The 26,734-nt window shown below is 33.3% G+C and overlaps 1 protein-coding gene across 1 annotated transcript in view; it reads left to right on the top strand.

Moving 5' to 3' along the window:
• Positions 1–26,734, top strand: part of LOC106457477 (ubiquitin carboxyl-terminal hydrolase 34-like) — a 141,830-nt gene that overhangs the window by 21,829 nt on the left and 93,267 nt on the right. The window contains 15 exon segments of the mRNA XM_022383442.1: positions 1,162–1,354; positions 3,851–3,988; positions 5,077–5,295; positions 5,792–5,942; positions 7,474–7,580; positions 7,709–8,454; positions 9,999–10,347; positions 11,065–11,192; positions 12,478–12,567; positions 20,780–20,878; positions 21,240–21,322; positions 21,934–22,091; positions 23,323–23,439; positions 24,392–24,491; positions 26,461–26,546. Of these exon segments, the coding sequence (XP_022239150.1) occupies positions 1,162–1,354; positions 3,851–3,988; positions 5,077–5,295; positions 5,792–5,942; positions 7,474–7,580; positions 7,709–8,454; positions 9,999–10,347; positions 11,065–11,192; positions 12,478–12,567; positions 20,780–20,878; positions 21,240–21,322; positions 21,934–22,091; positions 23,323–23,439; positions 24,392–24,491; positions 26,461–26,546 (2,764 nt within the window).

Raw genomic sequence — 26,734 nt, 5'->3', positions numbered from 1 at the left:
AATAAGTTCATAATCTTATTTTTATTTAAAACAATACAGTAAATAAAGAAGGAAAGCAAACAATTATCTTATCTAGTTACGACCTTTGTACTCGTTTGCTGCTTGTCCTTGTCATAGGTTGCTAGCCTTATAAAATTTCACATGTGGAGGATGTGAAATGAAATACTTTTTTTTAGGTTTTAGATATACTGTTGAATAACCAAAAAATCATAAATTACTATATTGATACCATACAATTCCATTATAATTTATGAAGCTTAGTAACAGCTGTATTTGGGTCTAAAAAAACATGTAATTTAGAGCAGACTAAGGACTCAACTTACCAGCTTGAAGTTTTGTATTGAAAGAACAAGATGATGTCATAATACTTGTAAAATGGCTGAGAAAGCCACTAGGGGACATTCTGAGCTTTAGATTGGTTATTCACATGTCATAGACAGAAGTAAGTGTATATAAGGGAGTGTTTCCAAAAATGGAAAGAGGTGAGCAGGGCCACTGTGTTTGATTCAGTACATGAGCAATATCTCAGAAAATAGAAAAGATAGGGGGGTTCTTATTTATTATTCGAGCTTGTCAATATTTGTAATTTGAGTTCCTAATTCATATGAAACTATAGACTTTGTATTTTGACATCACAAACATCTAATTTGAACCAGTGATGCATTCAACATTCCATGTGACACATAAAAATCGATGTTTGGGTGTTTTTTTAAATATTTATATTTAAATTATAAAATTAAATAATGTATAATACTAAAATGTGAATTATAATCTATAGTTTGATACCAAACTTATTGATATAAATTCATAAAATAGTAGTTCAATAAAATTTTGAATGCAAATCACCAAACACGATGACATGGCCTGTGACCTGTGTGAAGAGGGTAAAGACAGTTTTTTTATTCTTGTCTTTATGCACTCTTTTTGAGAATATCATGTTTCATAATACCTATACTTCCTGTATGGATAATATAAACATTTTTTTACCATGAGTGCTTGTTTTGGATTGTTTTTTTCTGTGTTTTGAAAACATCTGTGTACTTTTTGTTATTGTCATCTTTCAGAAATCTATTATTTTATTCTTTTACATACCATTTTAGAACCCTGCTTGTTGTAGATAATTGTAAGAGTGAAAGAACCCTGCATCACTTTTTATTGTAGGTACTTGTGTAAGGTGTCCGACAAAGACTTGAGAGTTGCTGGAAACAGGAACATGTTTGAGTTTATGTGGACAGCAGTGAAAGACCCTTTAGATGCTCCAGCTTCATTTGACAAGGAAGGGTTGGATTTAGCCTTCAAGTACTTTACAAGTAGTACTTTGACTATGAGACTGGCTGGGATTGCTCAAATAAATGTGAGTATACTTATTCAGAAATCAAAGGTGTTTAGCACTTCTCATTATTATACTAGTTTACACTGCCAAGCAAAGCATGTTCCTGGAAATTAAACACTTCAGCACTATTTAGTTGATTGGCCACTCAATAAAAAATGTAAATAAGAAAGAAATATGGATTTTTAGTGACATGTGGAAAAGTTTATGATTTTTGCTTGTTTTTTGCATAAAGCAACTATTTATTAAGTTAAACATAGAAAATGTCTATGTTTAACATCTATTCAGTTTAACATCTTGAAAGAGCACCCAAAACATGGCCTGCAATACTTGTTGTCATTTTATTTGCTGTTGATATTGTCACTTTGAGGGTATTATATACAGCAGTATTTGAATACCTATGAAGAAATAAATAATTAAGACAGAGCAGGATTCAAACCCATAATTCTGCTAATCAGACATATACTTCAGCCATCAAACTAAGCAGTAGCTTAATTGACTCAATCATCTGCACAATTAGCAGAGTTGGAAGTTTATCTCCTGCCTAACCTTGATAGTCAGTTCTTCAGAAAAAAGTCAAACTTCACAGTATGTTATGTTGTTTTGAAAATTTCTATAGTTAATCAGATCAGTTTATATATTTGTCTCATCAGCATATGCACAGATGATAGGCTAAAGAATCATTCAAACTTTGCTTTACAAAATATCAGCTATTTTGGTAAGTAGGCTTAGAAAGTATTATTTCACAGAACTATTAATCATGTTAAAAGTGTTCAAAATTTTTATATTATGAAAAAGGAAGCATGCTATAAACATTTAGGTAGCAGCTTGTTACACATTTTCCTTTATCATAATTGTGGTATTGGAATTATTTAAGTGACATAGAAGAACAACAGTACATGGAAAAGTAGTAACACAAAATAAAGGATGTATTTTACATTGGTCTTGAGAGAAACTATCTTATTACTTTTCATTATGATATGTACAGAAATGTTCTTTTCATTGTACTGCACTGCTGCTAATTACTTATTCCAACACAAAGGGTGAAGTTGCAGCCTTCAAAGTAGATACTATCTGTTAAGAGAACAACAAACCCACAAAAGCAACTAGAATAAAACAATTTCAGTGGTTTTTTGGACCATGTGTTTATGCTAAAACAGCATAGAAACAGACTAAACAAAAAAACTTGGAAAATTCCTATATTAATAAAATGGTGGAAAACACAGGAAATGCTTAGCTACATTTCACACACGTGCTACCTTGGATTAAAAAATAAATAAAAAACAAGGAGCACAAGATCTATGTATACACAATAATGACATGTTATCACAAAGCTATCAGTACATGAAAATTAGAATTACAGGAAAATAAGAATGTAGAATAAACAAAAACTAGAAAAACTCAAATCAGTCATAATAAAAAAGTTAGTAGCTTTAAAATCCCTTGCTAGCTGAATAGACAGTATCTATAGGTTACAGACTTTGTATATTGTACAAGAACAACTAGTCATGTGATAATGCATGTTTAACCTTGCTAGAATCGAGGTTTCCTGTTTCTGTAAGGAGTGTTTGTTCAGTCAGTTCTACTTGGTTTTCAGTGTGACGAGTTGATCCATTCATTGATCCCGTAGTAGGCAATCTTCCCTGTGGGTACAGTAATATTTGCACTGTTTTTTTGTGTATAACAAATAATGTTTTCATGCATGTTTAGTCTAGTTATTTCTCACATAGCTTAAAACTCAGTTATTAGTCAAGTTCAGATTACTTTGCAAATTCCTGCACAATCTTTCTGTTATTGTGTGGACCTATCAAATACTTGTGCAGAAATCAGTTTACCTGATAATACCACACATGTTCTATCTAATTGTACATATAAATAAGAATGATTTAAGTTTTTATTGGTATTTCTGTGAACATCTTAAGTAAATTTCATATTTTAAAATCTGTTTTAATTACTAAAACCTCATTCTAGAAGCTTAGTTGATGAGAAAAATAAAATAATCAAGTTTAATAGTTTCTTGTACAATATATATTTATGTATGAATTTAGCAAGAAAAAATGAATTATTTCATATATTTGTATTTCACTTGATTAGTGTTTCTAAACCACCCATTTGTGAACCAGCAACGGCCCAGCATAACATATGTATCCTCCGTGAGATTTCACACAACAAAATTGACACAATATTCATGTGCAAATCATAATGGTTTTTTATTGTACTTGCATTTTAGTTGTCTGTGACAGTTTAGGTAAGCATTGAGCTGGTTCCTGGTATAAAAAAAATGCTATACTAGCCTATTTAGCTAAGTTGTAGGATGCATGTTAAACTTGATTCTAAGCTCATTTCTTTTGTGCATCCTTCCATTCCTGTACTTGCTTTGTTCTTTCACAAAGTAGATTTTTTTGTTTAATGTGTTTAGTCAAATTTATTTATCTAAGATACCATACTTACATACTCAAAATTAATGTTTTATTTTTCAGAAATAAGTTTATAAGTATTTTTTGACAATTTTTCTTGCAGAGTCATATCAACATGTACAATGATCTGTGCCATAATGAAAGTCTAGTGGATGCTGAAAGTGTGGGCAATGCTCTATCAAACTGGCTCATTGACAACAAAGTCATACCACACATTTTTGGACCTAATCTTCATGTAGAGGTATTTAAGTCATTAAAAATTAGGTTTTTAAGATCACCGTAGAATTTTTTATTTAACTTAATTGGAAAACAAATTCACTTTTTTTTACCACAATTTATTTTACATAAAATTGCTATTTTGTAGACTATTATATGTTACTCTAAGTGTGTTTCACTTGGTTTCCTAAATATTTGTAATACTGTTGCCAGATGACTTAAATGATGAGAGTGTGATGAATGTAAGTATGTGAATTGTTCTTAAACATGTAAAATTATTGGTGTTCTTTAATAAACAAAGTTAAGGGAATAATATCGGCTATTTACTCCTTCACTTCATGATAGCTTTCAGGTGCATGCTTGCAGAGGTCGTGAAAATTTTGGACATTTGACAAAATTTTAATATTTTCAGAGTGCTTTTTCACGGTTTTGCAACTTTCTCTCTCAGTTATATAGATGTATAGTATGACATATTCATAAAGTTATTGTATGTTCCATAGCCAAGCTAAGTTTGGAGCCACAAAAAATTGTAACACAGTACATCCAGATGCCCTATGCAATTTGCTTATCTAGATAAATAACCTTCCCAAAATGAAGGTACTAACTATTGGAAAACATAACACCTTTTTTGGGGGGTTATTTGTTTTACATGTACATATCTTAACCTCTCTTTTTAGGAAGTAATTATTTGAAGGAGTTAAATTAGTTTGTGGCAGAATTTTACTTTCTAAACTTTGTTTACTAAAAATAATGGTAAAACATTGTATCTTTAGTTTCCTACTGGTGTTCCATGTGGTGCATATGTGCTGTGTAAAGCTGTCTACTGCCTGATCCTTATTTAGTTATATTTTGATTGATTGATCAACATAGTCTGTGATACAAACAGGAAAAAATTATTTTCCAAATTTCTTAGTTATTAATAGTAAAAAGAAATTGATTCTTTTTAAAGTTTATGTAAATATTCATTTCATGAATAAAAAGGTTATTTGTTTCATATACACATATAATTTTTTCTCTGTGTCTTACAAGAAACCTAATTCTATTTTTCATATTGGTAAGATGTGGAACTGTTATTATTTAAAATTAACAATTATTTTGCTTTTGTTACTGTAGATTATCAAACAGAGCCATATAGTACTTAACTTCTTAGCTATGGAGGGAAGAATTACAAATGAAGAGATTGATGTGATATGGTCTGCTGCTCAGTTGAAACACTGTAGTCGTCAGGTTTTGGAGTTATTGCCACCACTCATTAAGAACTTAGAGGTGTCACCAGTTTTACATTTATACAAACTGATTTGTAACCTTGAACCCAGGGAGCATAATGAGCAAGTATGTAACTACATTATTGTAATGTTTTAGAAGTAGATTATAATCTTCTCATGTTCATCAGGCCCGGCATGGCCAGGTGGTTAGGGCACTCAACTCGCAATCTGCAGGTCGCGGGTTTGAATCCCTGTCACACCAAACATGCAAGCCCTTTCAGCTCTGGGGGTGTTATAATGTGAAAGTCAATCCCACTATTTGTTGGTAAAAGAGTAGCCCAAGAGTTGGCGGTAGGTGGTGATGACTAGCTGCCTTCCCTCTAGTCTTACACTGCTAAATTAGGGATGACTAGTGCAGGAAGCCCTTGTGTAGCTTTGCACAAAATCCATAACAAACAAACAAACTCATGTTCATCATTATTTGCATTTATCATGATTTCCTAAAAAAACATTATCATTATTTAATAAAATGAAATTTACTTGGAATCAGGCCTTTTCATAACAAAATTTTTAACTGGAATTATTTGTGATTCTATATGTATTGAATTAACTTTGTTTTCTAGACACTTCTCCTGGCCTCTGCTTTACTGAAATGTATTTGGTCTAGTAGTGGAAGTTTCCAAGGAACTGATTCTCATATTGATACACAACACACAAACAGTCCTTTTGCCATGCTTATGAAAGGAGCACTTCACTTGGGTGAGCTACAGAAAGGTGAGACAACATTTGCTTCAAAGTTTTAAACTTTTTTTGGTATGGAACAGATTTTAAATAGCTTTACAATTCATTTTTAAATCTTTCAGCCATACACTAAAAGTGTTGTGGAAAAGTTTGGAACACCAAACCTGTTTAATGTAAGAATAATAATAATAAAGAAATTGAATGGTAGTTTTGTGAAGTCTTAAGGTATGACAAAATAGTCATCCTTTTCAATTTGGTGTAGCTTGGCTTTAATTGTTTATTATATATGTATATTTTTCTCCTGTTCTGCTCTCAGCCATATTGATAACTTTTGGTTAACTCTTTTTCAGGATACAAACTTCTAAAGGCATGTGTATTTGAAATATAGAAACTTAGAAGTAGATGAACTGTGGATTTTCTTAATATCTCTGAAAGATAAACTTAATGTGTTGACTATGAATATTTTTGTTATTTTTACCTATAAACTTTATAACCAAGTTACAAAAGTCATATTTTTAGATGAGTTTTAGCTCATTCTAGCTGTATTAAAATATGAAATTGTAAAAACAGCATCAAAGCCTTGTGGGAAAGAGGAAACTATTTTAAGAGAAATTGAATTTCCCCTTTCATTTAGCCATATAAAAAAGGTTCTGTATACGTCTGTTATCAGTAATGGTTTTCAGGTTTTGTGATGATCAAGTAGTATTTCTAAATCTGAAATAAAGCATTTACCATGAAATTTTGGTAACAGGTATGAACTTGTCCACTCATTACTGCTTCGTGGTTTAGCTCAAGTAAGAAAGGAATAATGAAAAAATGTTTGAATATTTAAAAAACGTGGAAAGTTTTTCTTTATTCAGTGATGTAAGCACTAAGAAAAAAAATATATATATATATCCCCTATATCCCACAACTGCAATATGTACATTAAAATTATTTAATGATTGTGAGTAAATTATATAACTAATGCATAGGTAACTTATCTTTTATATTGCTTAAGGTGTTATTTTTTAGTATTTTAGAATAAAAAAAGTTATATACATTTACTAAGAAGTAAAAAGCAATAATATATTTAGCAATTATTAGATGTATTCCGAAAATTTAACAGTTGTTTATCATAAACAGGTAAATTATTGCATATGTATGAAATAGAAAGTAACTTTTGTGTGTGCTTGATTTCCTTTAGTGTTAAAAAACATTTAAACTTATTTAGGTAATTGTAAAATGATAATTATCATGTTATTTTGTCATTGAAATTTAGTAAACTGTAATTTTTCTACTTGATTAAAAATCATTTATATTTTTTTGACATAATGAAGTTATTTATTTGTTCAACAATTATAAGCATTTATTAAATTTTTATTTTATTAAAAGAAAGAAATGAGCAAAAATACTTACTTTTTTGCAGTTACACAGGTTTTAGTTTATGTATAATGTAGCAAAATGAATCAAATATTATTGCAGTTTTGTTGTGTATCATATGCAGGAAATCGTTATTGAGTATGTAGATGAACTTTAAATCATAGTATAGATGACACATGGTGAATAAGTTTTCTAATTTTAGGCTTTGGTAGAAAACGAGAATTAAGTAGCAGTGAAAGAAGCTTAAGTGCTGATGGAAGTAACAGTGAAGAAGATCAGGCTGAAATGAGATGTGCTCCTACCACAGAGGTAACCAATTATTATTTTTGTTTATTATACATGTATAGTTTGCATGTAGTTCTTTCTGTCTGGTTTATGTGTATGTGTTTAAATAACCTGAAGTGTACTTAAGATAATAGTCCTATGATGATTTTCAGCAGGCAGACAGTTCCCAAGTCAGTGACAGGCAGCATAGTAGTGCTGATGGAAGTGACCATACAGCTGACAGCCAACCAAGCAGTCCTAGTGGCCAGGAGGGCTTTAAACAAATTCTTCTTTCGAAGACGAAAAAAAAAAGAGAACACATCACTAGGTCAGCTGAGAAGAAAATGAAGGAAGACACTAGAAGCTCCAGTGGGGATGAGAGTGAGCTGAGTAGTGTCAGTGAAGAGACCTTACGGAGTGACGTTGATGTAGTTGAATCTTCTCATTTATCAAACAAATGTTCTGAACTGCAGGAAGTGAACCAGTCAAGTGTATCAAAGAAAAAATCCACTCAGAGGCAAAAAATGTTACGTCGGAAAAGAGCCAAACAGTTAGCTGCCAAAAGAACCTTGTTAGCAAAGGGACCTTGGTTGAGACGAGAAGAAAAGGACGTCTGTGCTCGACTTACCATTAGAGAAATCGATGGTAGTCCAGATGGGAATGATGAATCAGACCTCAACCAAGAGAAGCCTGTAGCTCCTCCGAAAACTCCAGAACACAACTCATCCCCAATAAATGCTTTGCCGGAGGGTCAGCTTCCTCGACCACCTGGCCCTCAATTACTTCCCGAGCTAGTAAAAGCAGTGTTAGAACGAGAAGGCAGTCTTCCACGTTTTAATGAGGGGTTAGATACAGAGACATATGATTGCAGACAATATCTTTCCAGTCTGCAGCCTCACCATGAAATTGGAGGAACTGGGTAACTGTTACTAGTTTTACTTGAATCTTCTGTGTTCGTTCAACATAAGATAAATTAATTATATGAATTAGTGTGTGTGATATTATTTGGCAGAACATATTTCCAAAAGTGTAAACTGTAGATAAAGCACAAAAAATGTTTGGTTTTGTTACCTAGTCATTCAGTACATTAATAGATACATGAATTTTTTTTTTTTTACTATAGAGTTGGTAGACTCTACATGTAGGGATGGTCAAAGTACTCAATACAGATACGCACACTAAAAAATCTACGATGACAGAGAGTTTTACTTTAATAAAAAATGATTGCTACTCACTTTCATTTGTTTCTCTACCCAACAAGCTCAAACCAGAAAGTGACCAACCCACCAACTTGTTTATCTTTCTTCTTCTTCTTGTTTCAGTTGAGATAACTCTGTAACTATTTTATCACTAATGTTAGTTTAAACTTAAATCCACTCTATGCATTTCTGGCCAGTGCACAATGTCATAGATTAGTCATAATAACTAGTGGTAATTTTAAAAAATACATAATTCTAGTGTAAACAATGTTATCATTACCCCTTGAAGTTAGCTTTTTTTTACAGAAAACTGGTGTTCCTTTAAAAAGCTCAAGAACATATAATAAATGAACATTAGATTGTAACATGTAGAATACTCAATGCTTTGTAAACTATACAGCCAGTGTCTTTAGGGAGCAAACCTCTATTATATGTATGAAATGAAGGAGTAAAATAAAATCAATACACATGATATTAAATTTTATTACACACATTTGAAGAATACACTAATATTAACCTTAAATTTCAATATTGAAAGTCCTGCAGGGATGATCTATGTATAGCTGTATCATCTCTATATTCTAGTGTCCATTCTTTTTGACACTGCAGTCCCTACATCATTTTACATTTACAAAATGTTTTTTATTACTTGTAAATATGTAGGTTGTACATCCTGTGGAATATGTGATTAATTAGTAACATCAGAAACTGGTTTGATAATTGTTTTTGTCTATATTTTCTTCAGTTTGGAAACTGATGTAAAATAACAGTTCATACAAGTTAGGTTTTTTTGTACTTCTGTCTTGTTTATGTTCAGTACTTTATTTCTTGCTATACTCATTTTATCAATTATTAATTTCTTCATTAAGCTATCACCACAAATTTCTTTACAGTTGCAGAAGATACCTAACTATAATTTTAAGCATAACCATCTTTATTGACTCTGGTGTGACATGTTGTTTTTACACATTATTATGTTTTAAAGAATGTTATTACTTTCTTGTGATATATAATATCTACACATAAAGATCCCTTTTAAATATGCTGTAAAGTTGAATTAGAATTCAACATCTAGTTTTTATACTTATTTCATACTTCCTTGTTAACTGTTCATAATAGTTTTGTTTGAGACTTTTATTCAGGTTAAAATTAATTCAAATTTTAACACTCCAATAGGTGTTGCTACTGGTATTTTGAAAAATAACATTTTCTGCTAGTACTCTGTTAATCCACAAAAATGTAATACTGGCTTTTACATTTTCAGAAGTAATTTGATAGAAGATATCCTTAGTCCAAATGATGGCAGCTGTAACAGTTCACATGCTAGTAACAGATCAGAAAAGAACATGGCTGATTTTGAAGGGGAGGAGAGTGCTTGCGAAGATGAATTGGCACAGTTGGCGGCTCAGGCTCAAGCACATTTAGACAGTCATCCTATGCGCTTGATGAACATGGCATGCATGTACACTCCTCAGCTTCTTGGACCCAAAATTCATGGAAATCAGCGAGGAACTCCTAAGGACAGTGATCAGGCTTTACAGCAGTTTGATGTGGACTCTGTGTGTAAACCTGCACAAACCCTACTGTGGGATCTACTTCAAGATGATAAAATTGTTAAGTACATGTTTTCTACTTTAAAATATCGTATGATTGGTATTAATTTTTGTATTCATTAACTTTTTTATATTATGGGACTACATTTTTCTTAACGACCTGTCTTACCAAATATAGTGGTCAATTTGAATCAAAGATCTAGAAGTTTTATAAATACTGATAAACTGATAATAAAACTAATGTCTTTTCATATAGCTTTTGGGTAATGGTTATTTAACTTATTTCAGCAACAATGTATAATTTGTGCTGAAGATGTCCAATGGAAAAACAAAATAGTATTGTGTTATCTGAAACCATTGTAAGAGATGCAGGAGGTTACGTGTCAAGTCTAATACACCCCCCCTTAAACAAATACAAAACAAAAACACACGGATCGGGTAGAGCAACACTTGAAATGTTCGTTATCTAAAACTAAGTATCTTAATAATTTTCTGTCTTTTACTAAAATAATTTTTAAGTATCAAATTTCACAAAATAAGATACATTTTATACATAAAAACCTTTTACTCCCCCTGGAGGCCATCAGTTATACTTTTATTCTGAACTTACATGAAAAGAATTGTCAGATTTTAGAAAGAATGTTGATTATTTACCATTTTTATATTTAAGATATTTTGTGACAGGTTTGCAGATGAGGCTGATAGCATTCAAATATAATTAAAAAAAAGAAATTTTGTTCCTTAAAAACTTAATGACATTTGTACCTTTCAAAATAGACACAGCTTGCAGAGGGACTTGCTGCAGAGGCAGAGAGAATCTTTTGTAACTTGTTGTGCTGGTCCACAGACAAGATGATCAGAATGAAAGTAATTGAAGGGTGTCTAGACAACCTAGCTCATCACAAGTAAGATATTGTTATATGTGGCTGTTGCCAAGTTAACATGACTAACCTATGGTGGGACAGTGTTCAATGTTTTTGTATAGACAGCCTATCTCTTCACAAGAAAGATATTGTTGTATGTGGCTTTTGCCAAGATCACATGACTGACCTGTGGTAGGACACTGTTCAATGTTATTATATGAGCAACCTAGCTCTTCACAAGTAAGATATTATTATTTGTGGCTGTTGCCCAGATAACATGACTGACCTAGGTCTTCACAAGTAAGATATTGTTATATGTGGCTGTTATCGAGATAACATGACTGACTTTTGGTAGTACACCGTTCAAGGTGTTATTTAGACAATTTAGCTCATCACAAATAAACTCTTATGTGTTGTTGAATGGTAATGTTGAGAAGCTAGAAACTAAGCAAATGGTTTATAAAGTTTACGACATTTAAATAGTTGTAGGATATTTACATCGTTTGAGAAACCATATGTAATTTTGGAACTTCAATTTGTGTGAGAGGATGGTCAGCCTATTCTTGTCATTATTTTATGCAACATTTTTTAAGTAATATCCTTTTAATGCATTTTTTTTACTTTCAAGTTTAAGGTTGTTCATTAAGAAAATTGGCAGTTCACAAGTGGAGTAAATTATTCTATATGATATTGTAATGATATCATATCGTAATATGATAACTTTCTGTGCTATCTTATTTTTATACTTATTCAAAAAAAGCTCCCACAATTTGAATCAAGTCTGCATAGTTGTGATTTTATTTACTAGTTAAGCATAAAAGTAATCAATTTTGTTTTATAATCAAACTTAACAAAGGCATAGGTTACATCTAAAAAGTTCATTAATAAATGAACGTATATATATATAGGTCTGTATGTTAAATTCATTATTCCTTTTATTTCTTAGTTTATTTATAAGTCTATGTGTTGAATGTGTTATTTTCTTTTTGGTTTATATTTAAATCTACATGTTGAACATATTTTTATGTTGAGTGCATTTTTATTATTTTCTTAGTTTATATATAGATCTGTATGTAAAATTCATTCTTGTTTTTTTTTAAAATTTATATATAGATCTATATGTAAAGTTCATTCTTGTTGTTTGTCTTGGGTTGTATGTGTAGATCTGTATGTTAAGTTCATTGTTATTGTTTTTCTTAGTTTTTATCTTATACATATCTGTATATTCTTCCTAGATTATATCTGTATGCATAAAGCATTATTTTCATCCAAGTTTATGTTAAGATCTATATGTTGAGTGCATTATTTTCTTCTGTTCTATATTTAGATCTGTCGTCATTTCCTTGAGGCTACTTCCAAAGTTGCTAGGTTCTTTTCAACAGTTTCGTAGTGGAACTGATACCCATTCTGTGACAATGTAAGTTGTTTCATCCATTATCCTTTTATTTTTTTCTAACTAAGCACATTTAGTTAACACAAATTACCTGCACTATATAATTTACTTTTAAACCTTCAGTTACCATGAATGAACTCACCTCTAATGTCTTATTCACACGCCCATATGGAAGAGCTTTTTTAATTCTTTTTTTTTTAAAGGGTTGGGAGAATTACACCGACCTTGCAATCCCAAAGTAACCATCAGAGTTTTCATACTATAACATTTAATATGGTATGATGTGTTCCATCAGAAAATTTGACGAGCTTTCAATAAACATTACAAGTCTTTTGTACATAAAAATCAGGTTTTTTATTTAAATATTTTTACTAAAGATTTGTCCATGAGTGCAAAGTGATTTTCGTGTTAAGATTAAAAATACTTTTTTTCATCTGAAAATTTTCAAGTTTCATTTGTGTAACCTTTAAGATTTCGTAAATAAATATCAAAGTTTTTTTTCCAGTTAAACTTTTTCTTCCGATATGGTACTTGCTTCCTCTCACAAGATTAACTATTCTCTTTCAGTGCTACCCTCTATGTTCAAACCTTTTCTTTACGCATGTCACAAGCCTTCCAACCCCCCCCCCCTTATTGGAATTGCTATATTCAAACATGTCTTTCATGCAAATCATCATGTGTCACCTCCTAACCAATAGGAGCATGATATGCTCACGTAATGCATTTGACTTCTTGTTTGGCAGCATTTGCGTTCAGATGTACTCTTTTATGTGCTTAAAGCTTCATTTTTTTCCTCGCAAAGTGATTATTTTTCAACCTAATTTGCTTACATTCAACCCAATTCATATATATTAGTATTTATCAGTTGATTCTAGTCACTCTATTTCTGCACTTGAATTTGGTGAACCTTTTCTGTGCAGTGAATTCTGAAGTTAACGTTACCACTTCGGAAGTTACACCAGCAACCAGCAATTTTTCTCAGACTTCAGGTGCGTTCAAACCGATGGTGGATTTATCTGCTGTTATACGTTGAGAGAGTGAACATTACATGGGCCAACTTTGTCCTCAAACATCACCCAGGCTCTTACTGAGCTGACTGACGAGGACTTTGATTGTCTTTTTTCTGCCTCCTGAGTTTGCTGTTACTTCCCATTCCCAACCTGAGGAATTTTCTAGTGCTAATTTGGTCTTTCTGGATTTTGAGTCTCAGATTTGTGATGTTTTTATCTCTTTCAACTATTTCATATTCACCTCGTACTTCCTTATTGCGCAAACAATCTTCCCAACCCTTTTTGGTTTGTCCTCCATCCCGTGATAATTGGGGTCACGCTGATCAACTTGCCTCGCAATTGAGTGAGGGGAATAGCATGCCATGCCCTCTGAGGACTTCTAATCAGTTCGCCCTTTCTTACCATTGGGCAGACTAACCATTTTTAGATCAGCAGTTGTTAGGTTCTTTGTTACCTATTTGGGGGGTGGCTCCAAATTCAAATGTCAGTCTTACCCATGCCCAATATTCTTGCCTGTGTCTTACCCTTACCAACCTCTTACAGTATCTTTCTTCTGTACACCTCCTATCTGAGGATCTCCAGAGAAAATCTGATGGGTTTTCTGCATATACCCTTAACCTTCTCTCCTCCTATTTAGCCTGCACATCATCTTTGGCTCTGGTGTTACATACGTGGTTTTTTGTTGTTGGGATCTTATAGGTCATGATGCTGCATTGGCTCGGGTCCGTTTACCCTCAACATATCTCAGGAATTTACGTCGTTCCATTTCTGAGATGTTACGTCTTTGATAATGTCCTGGAAACTATTGAGCTTCAGGTTACATCATTCCACTAACAAATATTGTAGCCAGTTCATCTCAGTTAGAAGGGTTGTATGCTTCCAATTCCCATTTCCTGTCCTTCCCAGCACTTAACTGTTACTTCTATTCGGGGTACTTCTTGTCGCCTTCCTTGACCCCCCCATCGCCAACAGTACAGATGAATATTCAATGGGTTCAGATCCAGTGGGGGCTCGGTTGTTTGAGTTTCTACATCACTGGCATCTCTTCATCGATGAACAATGGGTACTTCAGGTTCTGTCAGAAGGATTTGTTGTCCAGTTTCTTTCTCCATTTCCTTCCCCCCTCTTTGAGATCCCGTGATCAGCGAGCATCTGTCAGAAGCAATTTGGGAATTTCTCTTGCAGCAGGCAAACGAACCTGTTCCCCATTCTTCCAGGAGTTTGTATTCCCACCTTTTCTTTGTCCCCAAGATAACTCCAGATAACTGGGGATTGGAGTCCAGTAACTGATTTATCTTGCCTCATCCAGTTCATATCACTATCCAATTTCACCATGGAGTCTTTTCTCCCCTGAGATGAGCATTTTCTCCAAGGTTGTAGATAACAAATATGATTTCTCCAGCGCTTACCTACATATACTGATATCACCTCAGTCTTGTTCTTATATCCGGTTTGTCCATTTTGGGGGGGGGTACCAATTTCAGGCCCTTCCTTTCGGACTTGCCTTGCCACCTTAAATGGTTTGTAGGCTTTTGCATGTCATCTCCATGCTCTGCGGCTGTGATTTCATTATTAAATGGACGAATGGCTTCTTCTGGCTCATTCTGAACAGGAATTGGCCAATCATACTCAACAGCTATTTTCTGTGGCAGCTTGGGTGGGCTGGTTGATCAAACTGGAGAAATCCTTTTTCCGACCCACTCAATATCTTGTCCATTTGGGGGTGTTTTTTGAAACGAATATCAGTCAAGTGCTGCCTTCTCCTTTATCACTTCATTCAGTAGAACTTTTGGTTCACCACGCCCATCTTGGCTCAGGTACTTAATGTTTGCAAGGTTCTACCGATTTTGGGGATGAGGTCTTCCATGACAGCACTGATCCCTCTCGGTTGTGCTCATATGAGATCCCTTCAGTGGTCATTTCACGATTGATGGAACCTTGCTCAGGATCCTCTTTTCCACTCCCCATTTCCCTTTCTCCTTCCCTGCAAGACGATCTGCCCTGGTGGCTGGACAAAGCCCATATGTTGGCAAGCATGCTGCTTCTTCCCCTTTTTATGGATGGGGAGAGGCATGGGTCAATCGCCAGGAAGCTTCAGGCCATTGGTATGCAGATGAAAGCAATTTCTATATCAATGTTCTCAAACTTTTAATCATACATCAGGCATTACATCACTTCCTTCTTCTCGCCCGACATTCAGACAATTCTACAGTGGTATCACATATCAACCACCAAGGGGACCCCTGGTCCAGAGATCTGTGTTTTTGGACATTGGATCTATTATACTGGCCCACGCATATCACATTTGCCTTATTGCATGTCATGTGGCAGATGCTTTCAATCTCGTCATGGATTGTCTTTCGTACCCTGACTGGATATATCCCATGGAGTGGGCATTAGATCCCATTGTTTTCAAGGATCTCTGCCATTGGTGAGGTTCTCCCCACATGGATGCCTTTGCTATGGGCTTCAACACCAAGTTACCTCTCTTTTGGTCACCTGTACCTCATCCACAGGCTCTGGCAGTTGATGCCTTCAGCCAGGTTTGGTCACACAAGTATCTTTATGTGTACCCATCCATCCAATTACTTCATTGGGTGATTTCTCTTATCCACTCCTTGTTGAGTCCTATTGGTTGCTCCCTATTGGCCAGCTCAGCCTTGGTTTCCAAGATTATGATGACTGCTCCTCTCTCTCCATGTCCCTCTTCCAGTTTCTCCCTACCTTCTTCATCAACCTCGATCATATGTCCTACATCTCATCCTTCACACCCTGCATCATCACATTTGGCTTTTGCCTGGTCCTTGGCAAAACAGTCCGGTTTCACACATCGAGTCGCTTCCTTGTTAGCTAGTTCCATCTGTCCATCTTTCATGGAGGAGTACCGACACAAGTGGAAGGTATTCCGCAGTTGGTCTACTACCAGGGGGTTTCCTGCTGACAAGCCTAGCTCCTTCGAACATAGGTCTTCAATTTTCTCGCTTTCCGATTATCAGGTGGCCTCATCCTATACCTTTTCTTCTTTTTGATACTGTATGGTTTTTACTTCCCCTATTCATACCATTCTCATGCATTTCTTCCAGATACGTCACTCTCCCAGGCATCCTACCCTTCTGGATTGGGACCTTACCTACATTCCCTTACTTTACCTCCATTTTAACCACTTTCCTCATGTTCCCTGTTTCATCTATCCCATAAAACATATTTCCTTTTCTTTTTTACATGTGGATGTCAAAGGTTGGATTTGTTTGCCATTGACATGTCACCCTTTATCACCCTCCCTATCTTCTCCTTTATCTGGATTGTTCCTTTCTCCCAAAGACATCAGCAGCTCGAGAGTGTGGTTCCTCCTTTTCTCCTATTTCCCTTCCTTCTGTTTACCAAAGACTGGATCTGGATAGGCCATACTGCTACCTTCTGAGGTACACCTTAACGACTTTTTATCCCTTTCATGATCTTTTATCCTTATCAATTGGGTGTGCCTTTTGGTTCGATTGGCCTACCGGACTTTATTCCTGGTGTCTTCCCATCAGATATGACACCCCACTTTTTCCTGTACTTTTCATCTTCATCATCCAATGGAGGAGATTCTGCAATCCGGCATATGTACCATTCCCAGTAGTTCATCTCCCACTATCTCCACCATATCGTGGTTTTCCTCTTTGTCGGGGTTTCGTCTACCACCTGTGGCCATTCTTCAGACTTTGGTGCGACTCTTAACTGGTAAGTTTTTCGTCATATTTTCTTTCATTTAGGGGCCTTTATCTACTTTTATATCACATGGATCTCACTTTGTGGCGAGTGGTGCCTGACCAACTATTCTTTAACTCTGCACTGTACAGCCCTGTTGACTCGTGCTTTATCTTCTATGGCTTTGCATGCTCACTGTAGAGATGGTGTGTTTCACAAGATCACTTGACTGTGAATGACCTCTTAATATTTTGCTTCATAAACATGCCAGTTCCAGACCATACCACCCATGGACTGCATGGGTAAAGCAGTCTAGAGTGAATAACTCAGTTTGGTCTGCTTTTCAAAATAAGGTTTCATGGTCACCCATTGCACTGTCTCCGGTGGTGACATTCCTCCAGACTCTCCATCACATTGTCCCCTTCCTTTCTTTGGGTAGAGTATGAGAGTTCTTGCCACTGTCAAGCTCCAAGCTGCTGGGATGGTTGACTATGGAGGCACCTTGCTGAATGAGTTCCACACAATAACCATTCAGTTACAGAGTAGGCAGCGGTGTTCTGCAGGCGTACATGACGTAATATCCTTCTATTTGCGATAACCAATACTACAGAGTGAGATGTCAGAATGCAGTTCACCCCTTTGATTGGGAGCCTTCATTTTACCCTCTTGTGAATGTCCGTACTCTGCAAGGAGGTTTTGGATTAGAGTGAACCAATCAGCATAAGTCTTCACACGGGTTCGGGTTATATATCTTCTTCTCTCAATTTCCTCTGTCTATTGTGGGTCACAGCAGTGGTACTTGGGATTGGTACAGTTCTGTCCTTGACTATCCCAACTTTTCTTCTTACAGAGATGTTATTGCCATTGGATGGTCCCAGCTTGTACTGAGTTGGGGGAGCTGATTCCATATAATAGACATCCTTTTTATACCAGTTGTCAATTTCACAGATTAATAGCTTTGAGCTAATCCTTGTGTCATACCTGGAAGCCAGTGTGGGTCTTAATCCCTGATTCATGGGTTTGAGGTGAAGACGGTATAATCCTCATTCTACTGTTGGGCGGTTGTCGGTACCCCGCAAGAACAGCTCTGAAAATCAGAAGAGAAGAACCGCATCACTTCTGAGCCAGGTATACTCTTTGCCCATGTGAGGAATGTGTAAGATATAAAATGGAAAATGTGAGGAGCACATCTGAGTGGGAGAGAATGTGGTAGGAAAGTGATCCTAACCAGAGAAAGATACTGTAACTCAATCCCACAAGAGAAAAGTTGGTAAATGAGGATGCGCCCCTGGGTGTAGAGTGGTTAGGGCATGGTAAAACATACTTGGTAAGTCAACTACATCCAAAACCGGTATCTCTCATTTTCAGGGGTATCCTTCAGATGCTTTTGGGGGTAGTTCTGTTATTACCTCGCACCGGTCCCTCCTCCATCTCAATGTGGGATTCTAACTAATCTAGTGACAGGAGGTAACTACTGTATCAGAAGTTATAATTTTCCTATACTGAAAATGTATTTCCAATAGGTACTTACCTCCCTAGAATGATTTCAAATTTTAACAGGAAGCTACACTTGTTTAAGGCTCATAACATTATACATCTGTTTATACTTAATTTTATTGTTTTAATGCCATTTGAGCTGTGTATAACTGATAAACATGCCATACAAGTTGTAAATCACTTGGCAAACACGTAACTCATGTTACTATATTGAAGGATGTAATGCATGAGCTGCTTGCGAGCATACCCGTGAAGAATTATTATCATTTGTTATATTACTTAATCTAACTTTATCTAACCTAATAACTTAGGGCTTACCTTTAGCTTCTTGTATTTTTTTTTCTGACAGTTGCTGATGAAATTTATGCCTACCGTTTTTTTACTGTTGGAACTTGTAGACTAAACTAGTTTTTATTTGCTTAAATAATGCACCTATGAAAGTAGAATAATAACACACACAAAGCACAACATGTCCTATAACTGTTATAATTTAACTGGCTTTCTAACTATCCCATAAGAGCCTTAAATTAATTCCATAAGAATCTCGATGTGACCACCAAGAGACAAGCTTTCAAACTGAAAATGAAATATATAATTCACTGTATTGAAAACAATGTAATATAACACGTCATTTGATAGCTTAAAACTTTGTCTTTCTATTGGTTATAAATGATATAATATAAAACATCAGAGAGAATTATTGGCAATTTATGAAAGAGAAGATGTGACAGGTGGGCATGGTAAATGGGTTTGACTTTCTAGTTTATATATGTAAACACAGAAGATTGAAGGCTATAAAATCAAACTTTGCCATCCTAATATCTATATTATAATGAGTAATTTGCATTAAATTCTGTACTTCAGAGAGGGGTGGTAAATAAATTAGAGAAGAGGGAAGACCTAGAGAACAAATGTCACAATTCTGATACTAGGGGAGATTGAGGATTTTTTAAGATATTTCCCAGTAAAATTAAGAACTTGAAACTTGTATAATATTAAATTTGTTTTATTAACTATGTTTTGATGCCAAGTTTATTCTTATACATTCATAACAAAGTAGTTTAATTAAATGTAACTCTGTAAAAGATTGTGACATGCACACTTTAACCTACTCATAGCGAGACATTTATTGATGTAAGAAAATAAAAGTTTACATAACTTTTGTGATGATAAGTGATGTATTGTTTTAGAAGATGCTTAACATCCTCTTTAATTACAGTTAGTGAAGTTGCATCTTGCATTAATAAACAAATAAGATATCACAAAAAATTAGCATAATAAAATGATTCTTATGTATAAGTAAAATAATAAAATAACATTTCAAATTCTGTCAACTGTAACAACTTTTAGTCTTAGTGTAGTATTTTCTTGTAAGAGAAGTAACAACAAATTTAAAGTTTTCAAAAATTTTAATTGATGTGTTTCACATTGGTGAGTATTTCAAACCAAAACTTTAGAATCAAAATTTGTGTCTATTACCAATAGTTGTTATATTATATACCCTAACTTGTGATTTTTCTTCTTGTTTGAAGTAGTCAAAATTATAATTTCCCCATTTGAAGTAATTCTAGTGATCTTATTTTATAATTTAGTATGTATTTTTTTGGACTTTTCATCTCTTGATTTTGTGTTGAGATAATATTTCAGCTTACATGTCAAATATATTGCCAAAATTCACTTGTAATTGTATGTATGTAATTGTACCATTTAGATCTACTGACTTCAATTAATTTTTTGGCTGATGCCTAAAATACAATAGTGCCGCAACTAGAAAAGTAAACATTTGTTATAGAACCAAATGAATGTCAATGGAAAATGCACGAAATCTTATTATTAGTGTATGATCTGGTAAGGTTGTAAAAACAAAGTACTTTCCTGATTAGTATGTGATTTCTTTTAAGGGGGTGGGTGTGAATAGGACATTTGTATTTGACATTATAAAGAATTGTTAATAAATATTTTCATTTAATAAATACACTTGTAAGCATGTTTTTTCTAGTAACATGTTTGAAGTATTAAGTTATTTTTGCAACACCTAGGTGGGCAGAACGAGAGCATAAAATGATGCACCATTTCTTCAATGACCTCAAGGCTTATACTGTAGCAGTGAAGGCTGGAACCTCACCAAGCAATAACTTGTAAGTGAAATAAAGAAAATTATGCTTTAAATTTTCCTATGTTAAGCAAAAGATTCAAAACCTTTCTTATGAAATAGAAACTAGTTGTGGTACATTTTATATTAGTCTGTCATTTTAATATGAGAAAATGTGCTTCTGTAAGGTACTTCTCTGTCAAGCAAAAGATCCAAAACTTTTTCTACAAACTAGAAACTAGTTGTGTTAAATGCTACATGGTTCAGCAGGCTTGTGCATTGGATGTAATGATGTTTTGACTCTACTACTCACTCTCTGCAGTTCTTATTAAGTCAGAATACACCTGTCATTTTGCTATTTAAAGTACAGTTAAGTTTCACAAAAAGTTAGATTTTTTTCTTTGTAGGTATCCTCACACTGAAGAAATTCAGGTACGCCTTCATTTCCTGACGTGTGTTTTCTCTGCTGCTGGCTCTCCTGAACATTTTAGTAAGTTAGAGTTCGTAACATCTGTGTATTACATGTTACTGTCAAGCTTTATTAATGCATATATGAATTTGATAAATTTTTATCCAATGTTAAGTTACTTACATTGATAAACAGCTTCAATGACCATGAACATTGAATATAAATGAAGAACAAAAAGCAATTTCCATAAACTGTCATTACGATAAGCAACAGATTCGTTTTCAGATAATTTCATTATAAATTAGAACTTTTGTATAAAATATTGCTAAGCTAATTAAACATCTGTTGAACAATATATTATTATTTAAACATGTGAGTCATTTAAGCAAGGTTTTATCACTAGAAACTGAACCTGATAGATTGAGCGTTTTGTAAAGCTAACTGTAAATGTTTGTATAAAAAACTTTGATTGTACTTTTATTTGGCAATTGTTCATGATGACTTTTGTTTAGAAATGTGTGTTAATCTTGCTGAAACAAAAAATGAAGAAATATTATTTTTTGTTATTTGTATGATTTCATGGTGATATTAAAATTCGACAGGGATCCTGGGTGTGAATAAAACATGTATTCGTGTATAGTCTGTTGTGAAATTTTTCATCCTTATGATTACGTGAAAAATAAATATTTCAGGATTAAATCTTGAACAAGTGGACATCCTGTGGTCATGCTTAGCTACTGACAAAGATTGTGCAGATGAGCTCTTTAGTTGGATATTAAACCAGGCTAAAAATAAAGACCATACTCATGCCTTATGTCTTGAACTCTTCAAACACATTTTATTAGAAAAGGTATAGATATATTTATTGTATAACATTTTTTTCTGATTTAAACCTTTTTAATGATGAAGGCTTTTTTGTGCGACAATTTTTCGTAATTTAACTATGTAGAGAAAAGCAATCTGAAACAAAAACATAAAATCATTTATTGAGAAGCTATAATGATGTATTAATAAGAAAGTCATTTTGAATCAAGGAACATTTATGTTCCTTGATTCATGATGACTTTGTATCGCGATATTTCATTATGATTCCTATTTTAAATTATTTATGTTCCTTGATTCATGATGACTTTGTATCGAGATATTTCATTATGATTCCTATTTTAAATTATTTATTTATGTTCCTTGATTCATGATGACTTTGTATCGCGATATTTCATTATGATTCCTATTTTAAATTATTTATGTTCCTTGATTCATGATGACTTTGTATCGAGATATTTCATTATGATTCCTATTTTAAATTATTTAATAACACACAGGCTAGAGAAGCATAAAAGCTCATGACAAATAATTTTAAATTATTTATGTTCCTTGATTCATGATGACTTTGTATCGCGATATTTCATTATGATTCCTTTTTTAAATTATTTAATGTTTATATATTAAAACAGACATCAGTTTGTCATATTTGTTTTAATTGTAACATTATATAACTAACCTTTGCCAATGTTACATTAAGTTTTAATAGTACGTAATTCTGAGATATTTTTTATTTTTGCAGATATATTTAAGTAGTGGTATTGATTTCATACTTTGTGTTATATATTAGAGCTTTCTTGTATTTAAAAATATGAAAACTATACATAATAATAATGGTAATTTGTTTATGTAGAGTATATTTCTATAGGGTTTGTTCTTTGCTCCTTTTATGTATGGGATCAAAGGTTTAGCAGATTTGTTCTAAATCTGAAATTCTCCAGTACTATTGGGCTATATTTGTCCCAGTGTATGTTTGTGCAGACTATGAGACTCATCTATCCTATAAAATATTTTGAACATGGTGATTCAGTCCTTTTGGTATATACTAGGTCTTTTATACATACTTATGCCTTTTATATTTTAAGAATATAAAAGTTGCACTCAAAAGATTGAAAGAGAGAGAGAGAGAAGGTTTTGAACAGAACAGTGTATTTAATTGTAACAGTATTGACTCTTGTGAACAATGAATAAATTATTTCTGAAGGTTTAGGTTGCTTCTGATTTTTATGTACAAATATATATATTAAATTTTGGTTTAGATGCCTCAGCTTCCTCCCGAATCTACCACGATGACATCATTAAATTTACTGTACCAGTTAAGTAATGTAGCCCGCTTGTCTACAGCATCCTATAACACCTCGGTTTCTGAAGCTGATGTAAGTAGCTGCTGTTTCCATGGAGACTGTATTACTTGTAAAGAAAATATCCATGTTACCAATCTTCTTTTTGAAATTTAACATCCAAATTTTATGATATAAATTGACTTAAAAGAAAAATAGTGGTAAGAAATAGTGTTGTATAAAAATATACTATTTTCTAAAGTATTATTTATCTAGAAGTGCAAGAAAATAGTAACCTCCAATCAGTTCAAATTATCATGAAAAAATTCCTAGTTAAAATTACAATATGTAATGAAGTAGGAAGAAGAAAGTTTATTAAAATGTAAGTAAAAAAATTTAAGTGCAGAGTTAAATAAGATTCCATTTCTGAAATTTGTGTTTGTATTTTTTTTTACTTTTTCTTTTTTTAAGAATGAGTGAAGTTTTTTCATGTTACACTTCTTCCTTATTTATCTACAAACCTGCATATGTGCACAAACAGTAATATTTACCTGTGCCACTTATTGGTACACTTTAACATAACCTTGATCAGTCACTGTAATTTACCTTGTAGTACACGTCTAATTCATTATAGTTGTTGCTAGATTAGATCAGTTATTGTTTCATAAAAAAAATGTAACATTTTATTGGCTACTATAAAATTAATAGTGTCCTTGTTTGAAGATCTCTGTAAAATAAATATGTTTTGAAATTTTGTTATCCTTTATAAGAAAATTACAAACAAAAATGATATTGATTACTATGACTATGAGATGTTTGATATATCGGTGTGTCACTCTCACATGTTTGAGTTGGTGGTGGGAATATTGATAAGAATGAGGTCATCTTTTTTGTACAACTTTCATGGTAATTTATATATTATGATTTGAGTTACAATCTTTGGAATGTATAGAAATGGTACAGTATAATTTTTAATTCACACATATGCCCTCGAGAGACATTGCTTCTGAAAGCTCTGAAGTTCTAAAAAACATTTGTCATCCACCAGGTATGTGGTATAGAACAGCTCTGGGGCATTGCTCTACGTGCTTTGAACACTGATGTTAGCATGGCAGCTATTCAGTACTTGAACAACTACTACATTAATGGTAAGATCTAAAAGATATATCTGAAAAGTTCAAATTGTATATAGTTTCACCATGATTACACCAGGATATAATTTGTACATTAACTTTGTGATTGTAATATGATTGAACTTCCAATTGTAGATTTTCAAAAAGAAAAAATATCTTACAAATTTTTAATGTTTTGCACTTTATGTATGAGCAAAAGACTTGTTCTGTCATTCAGTATTCTTATAATCAATCAAAAAAAATTTGATTTTCTTTTTGTAATATTGGTCAATACATATAAAATCTGTGTCTGCAATAATCCATCTTAAAGATTTAAAACCTTTTTTACCTGTACTAGTTTCACCTTTTATACCCTGCACAGTATATCACAGTACTAGTTCACCTTGATATGCTGTCAACATAGTACTAATCCACCGAGATATGCCGTCAATACAGTATATTACAGTACTAGTCTTATCTTGATATGCCGCCAATACAGTATATTACAGTACTAGTCTTATCTTGATATGCCGCCAATACAGTATATTACAGTACTAGTCTTACCTTGATATGCCATCAATACAGTATATTACAGTACTAGTCTTACCTTGATATGCCATCAATACAGTATATTACAGTACTAGTCTTACCTTGATATGTCGTCAATACAGTATATTACAGTACTAGTCTTACCTTGATATGCCATCAATACAGTATATTACAGTACTAGTCTTACCTTGATATGCCATCAATACAGTATATTACAGTACTAGTCTTACCTTGATATGCCATCAATACAGTATATTACAGTACTAGTCTTACCTTGATATGCCATCAATACAGTATATTACAGTACTAGTCTTACCTTGATATGCCATCAATACAGTATATTACAGTACTAGTCTTACTTTCATATGCTTTCAACATAGTGCATCACAGTACTAGTCCACCTTGATATGCTGTCAGCACGGTACTAGGCCCACCTTGATATGCTATTAATAACGTGTTACAGTACTAGGCTTACCTTGATATGCTGTCAACACAATATATTACAGCACTAGTCCACCTTGATATGCTGTCAACATGGTATGTCACACTACTAGTCCAACTTTTATATGCTGTCAGCACAGCACTAGTCCAACCTTAGTATGCTGTCAACATAAAAGTTAAACAGTACCTTGTCAGTATTACTCACAAAACTTTGTTATTCATTTAACAATCATAGCTAAGATATTCTGTACATCTTTTTTTTTTTATACTGTTTAATAAACAAAATGTACTAACATTTTGAAGTCTATTGACAAGTCTTTAATAATATAGTTTTTAGTTAATAAGTATGTGGACCTCAATAGACAAAGTTTATATTCCTTTCTTTATCTACTGACCTAATCTCACTGTTGAACATTCTCATGCTTAAATGGCATGTGTCTTAAAATTATTTTTTAATTCTTCCTTTGTGTATGATTTAAATTGTTATGAAGGTAACCAAAAGCTGACATCTATGTTTTATTCTTTTTTTTGTGTACAAGGGAAAAAAAAAAGATCTTGAATCAGATCATACTGATATTATAATGACTGAGCAATGTGAAAATAAAATATTGAGTACCAAAATAAAGGGCTAATAAGTTAAGCAAACATGTCAATGCTCGTAAATAACTTTGAGAAGGCTAGTAATTTAGACAAGTTGTTCGTACTTGTGTCAAATTATAGGTTCAGAAGTAAGTTAAAAAAAAAAGATTTAGTAAAGTTGTTTCACCAGTTGAGTACCCCAAAAAATAAGAAAAGACAATGACCAATTACTGACTACATGCCTTTTATTATTTCTCTTGTTGTAGTTAGTTGTTTCGTGGTTGTTAAGTAAGGTATTGCACAAAAGTGAAGAATGACAAACAGTACATGTTAGACTTTTGTTGGTTATATATACAGTAAATTTTGTGATTTATTTACTTGTTTATTAAAGTGGGGTGGAGGAATGATATAGTTTTCTTTCCTTACAAATGTATAGTTCATCATGGAACCCTGGAAAGAGAAGAAGAATTTATTCAAACATGTATGGACAGCCTTAGTAAAGCCATCCAAAGCTTATGTGAAGTAAGTAACTTTGTCCTAAACATGAATTCTGTGGAGTACTATACTTGTTATCAGGTTTAAGCCATCCAAAGCTTATGTGAAGTAAGTAACTTTGTCCTAAACATGAATTCTGTGGAGTACTATACTTGTTATCAGGTTTAAGCCATCCAAAGCATATGTGAGGTAAGTATCTTTGTCCTAAACATGAA

Source organism: Limulus polyphemus, unplaced genomic scaffold, assembly GCF_000517525.1.
Source record: "Limulus polyphemus unplaced genomic scaffold, Limulus_polyphemus-2.1.2 Scaffold336, whole genome shotgun sequence".
Lineage (NCBI taxonomy): Eukaryota > Metazoa > Arthropoda > Merostomata > Xiphosura > Limulidae > Limulus > Limulus polyphemus.
This window is presented reverse-complemented; position numbering and strand designations above follow the sequence as displayed.